This window comes from Fonticula alba, assembly GCF_000388065.1.
Source record: "Fonticula alba strain ATCC 38817 unplaced genomic scaffold supercont2.17, whole genome shotgun sequence".
Lineage (NCBI taxonomy): Eukaryota > Rotosphaerida > Fonticulaceae > Fonticula > Fonticula alba.
The window spans coordinates 275,206-281,880 of record NW_009242987.1 but is presented as its reverse complement, the minus strand read 5'-3'; the positions used below and the strand labels follow the sequence as shown (position 1 = coordinate 281,880).

At 76.8% G+C, this 6,675-nt stretch overlaps 1 protein-coding gene across 1 annotated transcript; it reads left to right on the top strand.

Moving 5' to 3' along the window:
* Positions 1-6,632, top strand: H696_06064 (hypothetical protein; the record flags this gene model as incomplete). Its single annotated transcript, XM_009499831.1, has 3 exons — positions 1-1,277; positions 1,806-6,380; positions 6,475-6,632. Coding segments are annotated over 3 exons (6,010 nt in total), but the record flags the coding sequence as incomplete, so codon positions are not given.
* Positions 6,633-6,675: the final 43 nt, after the last annotated feature.

Genomic DNA, 6,675 nt, shown 5'->3' with positions numbered 1-6,675 from the left:
CATGCAGCTTGGCCGACGCCGGCGCCGTGGCCTGGCGCTGCTGCTGGGCCTGGCGCTGCTCGCGCTCGGCGCCGGGCCCGGCGCCCGGTCGCAAGGTCCCTTCCTCGTGCAGGCCCCCATGTCGCTCGGGCCCGACGAGCCGAGCACCTACGAGCTGCTGCTCCCCGACCAGCCCATGGTCCAGCACTCGCTGGCCGAGGGGCATGTCCATCTACAGGGCGCCCGGGTGGACCTCTTCGCGGACGCGCGCCTGGGGGCCCACTTCCTCGATGCGCCGGCCGGGCAGCTGGCCTACGCCACCCTGCCGACCGGGGCCGATGTCCAGGTGCTCCGGGTGCCGGTGCCGGGATCCAACCCGGTGGTGGCCTGGGCCACGGGGCTGGGCCTGGTCGGGGTGTCCACCACCGGCGCCATGCACGAGTATGCCCAGCTGGCCGGGGAGCCGGTGCGTCTGTTGGCGGCGCACGCTCACGGCCCCCATGCCCTGTCCATGCTCCTGGGCGTGGGCCCGGGCCAGGTGGTGGTCCTTCACCTGCAGGGGACCGGCTGGTCGGAGGCCCGGCACCCGGTGGGCGCCACGGTGGCGGTGTCCGGCCCGGCCGGGCACTTTTTCCTGGCCTCCCACGGCCCGAGCTGGACCTGGCTGCGACATGGCCACTCCTCGGCCTGGGCGCTGCACTCGTCGGAGGCCATCCGGGACATGGCGGCCACGCGGCTGCTTTCCGCCGACCCGGCGGTCGTGGATCTGGTGGTCATCGGGACCTCCCGGCTGCGGGTGTACATCGGGCTCAATGACGCCGGGGACATCGCCATGCAGTGGGACGTGCCGCTGCCCGAGCGCGACGGCCATGCCCTCTCGGCCGACCTGGTGCCGGGGGTGCTGCACGTCCCCCGGCCCATGGGGTTCCTGCACCTGGTCAATTCCAAGCAGGTGCTCTGGCGGCTTGACTTCCACGAGGGGCAGACGGCGACCTGGACCCGGATCGACACGCCGCCGGGGTTCTTCGCGCGGTCGCCGGCCCCGGGGGCGGTGGCCGTGCCGGCCGGCTGGCCGTCGGCCGGCGTGGCCGAAGGGTGGGCCATCCAGCAGGCCAACCGGATCTTCTTCACCGACGAGGTCTTCGCCTGTGGGGCCGATGCGTCGATCGTGTGCGACCCGGGGACCGGCTCCTGGTCGTGCGCCGCGGGCCGGCGCTTTGCCCCGCTCCTGCTGGAGGGGGAGCTGTGCGCCGGCTGCGAGGACGGCCACTTCCTCCAAGTCACCGGCCCGCATACCCGTGCGTGTGTGCCCCCTTTTGCATGTGCACTGCCTGGTGCCTTTTTTTTCTGTCCTCTGCCTGGTTCTGACATGTGTGCCTGGGTATGTGTGTGCATGTGTGTGCATGTGTTTGTGTGTGCATATGCATGTGTGTGCATCTGTGCATGTGCATGTGTGTGCATCTGTGCATGTGTATGTGTATGTGCATGTGTATGTGTTTGTGTGTGCATATGCATGTGTGTGTATGTGTGCATCTGTGCATGTGTGTGTGTGTGTATGTGTGCATCTGTGCATGTATGTGTGTATATGTGTCTGTGTGTGGCTATGTGCGTCTTCACTTGCCTCGCTACGTGTGCCACTACGAACATCCCCATGTGCGTCTCCATGCGCCCCGCTGTGTGCGTCTCCATGCGCCCCGCTATTCGTCTGCCTGGGCATGTGTTCTCCCGCCTGTGCCCGCCCGGCACACACATCGCCCGGCCCCTCGCCTTGTATGTCCCCCCCTCCCCACGCCACGCCACGCCACGCCACGCCGCGCCAACCCCAGGCACCTGCACGAAATGCCCATCGCCGGACTGCCGGGCATGCGACCAGGGCGGACGCTGCGTGGCCTGCATGGACGGCCGGCTGTTGCTGCGCGACCGGACCGGCGGCCCCGGGACCTGTGTCAGCGCATGCCCCGCCGGCAGCCACGCCTCGCACGGGGAGTGCGCCCCGGCGGACGCGCCGCAGGCCGCCGGCCACATCCGGGCCATCCACCTGCAGGGCGGGCAGGCCATCATGGCGGCCTGCCCGACGCGGCTCTACCTGAGGCAGGGCCTGCCGCACCTGTCGGCGGCATCGCTCGCGGCCGAGGAGCCGCCCTCGGTGCTGGCCGTCCTGGCGGCCGGCTGGCTGGCCATCCTGGATGCCGAGCAGCTGCGCACCGCCCCCGACGCGCCGATCGCGGCGGCCACCCTGCCCGCGGCCTTTCCCCACCTGCCGGACACGCGCCAGCTGTTCGAGGTGGGCCCCTTCTTCGCGGACAACCGCGTGGGCCTGGGGCTGGTGGTCGTCGGGGCCGGGGCCGTCCGGCACCTGCTCCTGCTGTGCACGCTTACCGGGCCCGAGGCCCAGTGGGAGTGCCCCTTGGTCAGCCTCAAGAACTACCCGCTGCCGGCCCTGCCGCAGGAGGCCCCGGCCCGGCAGCTGTCGGCCCAGGTGCTGGCCTTCGGCCATGTGCTGCTGGTGTTCCAGCCCGATGGCCAGTATCAGGTGGTCCGCGACCCGGCGGCCGGGCCGGGCCACCTGCCGGCCCTGGCCACCCATGCCCATGGGCTTTCCCGGCAGCCGGTCGAGTGGCTGTACCGGGACCATGGGGCCGCCGGGCCGACGGCCCAGCCGTGGGCCCTGGCCCGGCAGCTGGACCCCCGGTGCCGGCACCCGGCCAGCGATCCCCCGCACCCGGGCCAGCCGTGGGTGCCGGTGGCCCTGACCGTGCGGCCCGGCCAGCAGGAGCTCCTCCTGGCCGGGCACGAGCCCGCCGGCAGCCAGTCGGCCTGGCTCATCCGGCACTATCCCCTGGGGGTGGGGGCCCACTGGCGGACGCGGGGGCTCCTTGCCACGGAGCGCCGGCTGCCGGGCCCGGCCGCCGGGCCGCCCCTCATGCACCGGGGCCTGGTGCTCCGGGGCCGGGCCGACTACCCCGGCGCCCTGGTGCTGGTCGGGCCCCGGGAGGTGGCGGTGGTCCTGCTGCACTGCCCCCCGGGGGAGCCCTGCCGCCTGGGCCCGGATGCCTTGCTGGCGGTGCCGCACGACTGGCCGGCCACCATCGACCACACCTGCCTGGCCGTGGCCCAGGCCCCGGGGCCGGCCGGCCTGCCCGGCCACGCGTGGCCCGCGCTGGCATCCTTCCTGGTGGTGGTCCGGCGCCCGGGGTCCGCCGGCACCGACACCCGAAGCTACCTCATCCAGGTGGCGGCCACGGCCTGCCCCGGCCGGACCTACGGCCCCGAGTGCCGGCCCTGCGCCGAGGCCTGCCAAGCATGCACCGGGCCCGGCCCCGACCAGTGCACCCTGGCCCGGTGTGACTTCTTCCAGCCGGCCGACCCGGGGCGCTGCCTGGCGGCCTGCCCGCCGGGGCTGCACGCCGACCCGGCCGGCGCCTGCCTGTGCCACGACACGTGCGAGGCCTGCCACCGGCCGCCGGCCGGCGGGGCCTTCCTCTGCACGGTGTGCCGGTCGGGCATGGCCCGGGACCCGGCGGCCGGCGACCGGTGCCGGCCCTGCCACTGGTCGTGCGGGCAGTGCAGCGCCCCGGACCGGCCGGACGCCTGCACCTGGTGCACCTTCACGGCCGGGCCGCCCGGGCCGGAGGGCACATGCCTGGCGGCCTGCCCGGCCGGCACGTGGCTCCGGGCGCCGGGGCACCCGTGCGAGCCCTGCCCGGCCGGCTGCGCCTCCTGCACCGGGCCCGATGCCTGTACCGCATGCCGGCCGGGCTTCCTGCCGGGCCCGGCCGCCGGCCAGTGTGCCCCCTGCGCGGCCGCCTGCGCCGAGTGCCGGCACGCGGCGGATGCCTGCCTGGCCTGCGCCCCGGGGAGCGACTGGGTGGACGGCATGCCGCCGGCCGGGCCGGGCCACACCCGCGGCTGCGTCCCCTGCCGGGGCCCGTGCGCCACGTGCGACGCCCAGGGCCGGTGCCATTCCTGCCGGCCGGGCTTCCTGCCGGCCGCCGGCCAGCCGGGCGTCTGCACCGAGGCCTGCGCGGCCGGCACGGCCTTCGACCCGGTCCGGGGCCACTGCCGGGCCTGTGCGCCGGGCTGCGCCGAGTGCCTGGTCCCCGGCCAGCCGGGCGCCTGCACCGCCTGCCCGGCCGGCCAGGCGCTCCATGTGGATGGTCGGTGCGTGGACGCCTGCCCGGCGGGCTTCCGCCCGGCCGGTGGCGCGTGCGTCCCCTGCGGCCGGGGCTGCCTGGAATGCGCCGCGGCCGGGGGTGCCTGCTCGCGGTGCGAGCCCCGGCGCTATGACGCCGGCGATGGCACCTGCCAGCCGTGCCACGCCTCCTGCGCCACATGCACCACCGCCGGGGCCTGCGCCTCCTGCCAGCCGGGGCTGGTCTTCCAGTCGCCGGACCCGGGGGTCCGCTCGCCGTGCGTGGCGGCCTGCCCGGCCGGGCAGCACCCGGCCGGCGACCGGTGCGCCTGGTGCCATGCATCGTGCGCCCTGTGCGCCACGGCCGCCGACCAGTGCCAGGCGTGTGCGCCGGGGTACCGGTGGCCGGGCCCGGCGCCCGGGCCCCATGGCACCGGGGCCTGCGTCCCGTGCGGCCCCGGCTGCGCGTCCTGCACGGCCGACGCCTGCCTCGCCTGCCGGGAGCCCCTGCTCCTGACGCCGGCCGGCCAGTGCGTGGCCACCTGCCCGGCCGGCACCCACCCGGCCGGCGAGTCGTGCCAGCCGTGCGCCCCCGAGTGCGCCACCTGCGCCGGGCCCCGGGCCGACCAGTGCACCGGCTGCGCGGCCGGCTTCGAGCACGGGCCCGGGGCGCCGGCCGGCACCCCGGGGCCCTGCCTGGCCACCTGCCCGGAGGGCAAGTACCCGGGCCCGGGCCCGGGCCAGTGCCTCGACTGCCACCCGGCCTGCGCCGCCTGCACCGGGCCCTCGGACGGCCACTGCTGGCGCTGCCAGGCGGCCTACCTGCAGGAGGGCATGTGCGTGCAGGACTGCGCGCCGGGCTACCTGCCGGTCGATGGCCGGTGCCTGGCCTGCCACCGGTCGTGCGGCCGGTGCTCCGGCCTCCGGAGCACCGAGTGCACGGCCTGCGCGGCCGGGCTGCTGGCCCTGCCGGCCGGCGCGCCGGCCGGCCAGTGCGTGCCCGCCTGCCCGGCCGGCCACCACCCCGGGCCCGGCGGGTGCGTGCCCTGCGCGGCCGGGTGCGCCCGCTGCCCGGCCGACGCGGCCGCCTGCGCCCAGTGCCAGCGCGGCTCGGCCCTCTGGGGGGCGGCCTGCCTGCCGGCCTGCCCGGCCGGCACCTGGCACGATGGCCACCGGTGTGTCGACTGCCACGCCTCGTGTGCCACATGCGCCGGGCCCGGGGCCGCCGACTGCCTGACGTGCGGCCAGCCGGTGGACCTGTGGCTGGAGGGCGCCTGCCTGGGCGCCTGCCCGGCCGGCACCTACCGCCACATGGGCATGTGCCTGCCGTGCTGCCTTTCGTGCGCCGAGTGCCACGGGCCCGGCCGGGCCGAGTGCACCGCCTGCCCGGCCGGCCGGCTCCTCGGCCCGGACGGGGCCTGTGTGGCCGGCTGCCCGGCCGGGCACTACGCCGACGACCCGGGCCCCGGCCGGCCGCGCGTCTGCCGGGCCTGCTCGAGCGCCTGCTGGCTGTGCGACGGCCCGGGCCCCGGGGCCTGCACCGCCTGCCCGGGCCCCGGCCAGCTCCTGCACCATGGGGCCTGCCGGGATGCCTGCCCGGCCGGGCACCATCCGTGCCGGGTGACCGGCCGGTGCGAGCCCTGCCCGGCCGGCTGCGCCGAGTGCGTGCACGCGGCCGACCGGCCGGCCGGCTGCGAGGCCCGCTGCACCGCCTGCTCGCCGGGGCTGGTCCTGTCGCCGGCGGCCGGCGGCGCCTGCCAGGCGGCCTGCTCGCCGGGGGAGTTCCTCCCCCACGCCGGGGCCCCGGCCTGCGACCCGTGCGCCGGCGAGTGTGCCACATGCCATGCCGGGGCCGGGCGGTGCACGGCGTGCGCCGACCCGGCGGCCTGGCTGCGCCCGGATACCAACACCTGCGAGGCCGCCTGCCCGGCGCCGGGGTACACCCCGTCGCCGGTCGAGCGGGTGTGCCTCCCCTGCGGCCGGCACTGCGACCGGTGCGCCGCCGGGCCCGACGCCCGGCCATGCACCCGGGACGCGGCCGGCCGCCTGGACTGCCCGGCCGAGCTGGCCTGCCAGCTGTGCCAGGGCCACCGGCTGCTCCTCCATGGGACCGACTGTGTGGAGGCCTGCCCGGTGGGGCTCTTCGCCGACTGGCTGGCCGCCCCGCCGGCCTGCGCCGCGTGCCATGCCGACTGCCCGGGGGCCTGCGTCGGCCCGGGGCCCGCCGACTGCACCGACCCCCGGGCCTCGGCCCCGCGGCAGCGCCTCGGTGCGTGTGCCGGCCGCCTGCCCCGCCCCCTGGCCGCCGGGCCGGTCAACTAACCCCTTCCCCTTTGCCGCTCCGCCGCATGGCCCCGTGCCAGCCCTCGGCCTGGGCATCGGTCTCGGGCTCGGCCTGCTGCTCCTGCTGCTGGCGGCGGCCTTCTTCCTGCTCCTGCGCCGGTGGCGAGCTCGAGCCCCGAAGGGGGCGGTGCGTGCTCCTGCGTCATATTTTGTGTCGGCCCGCCGGGCCATGCTCTAACACGCGCCCGCCTCGGCCCTCTTGTCCCCCCCCCCCCCCCCCC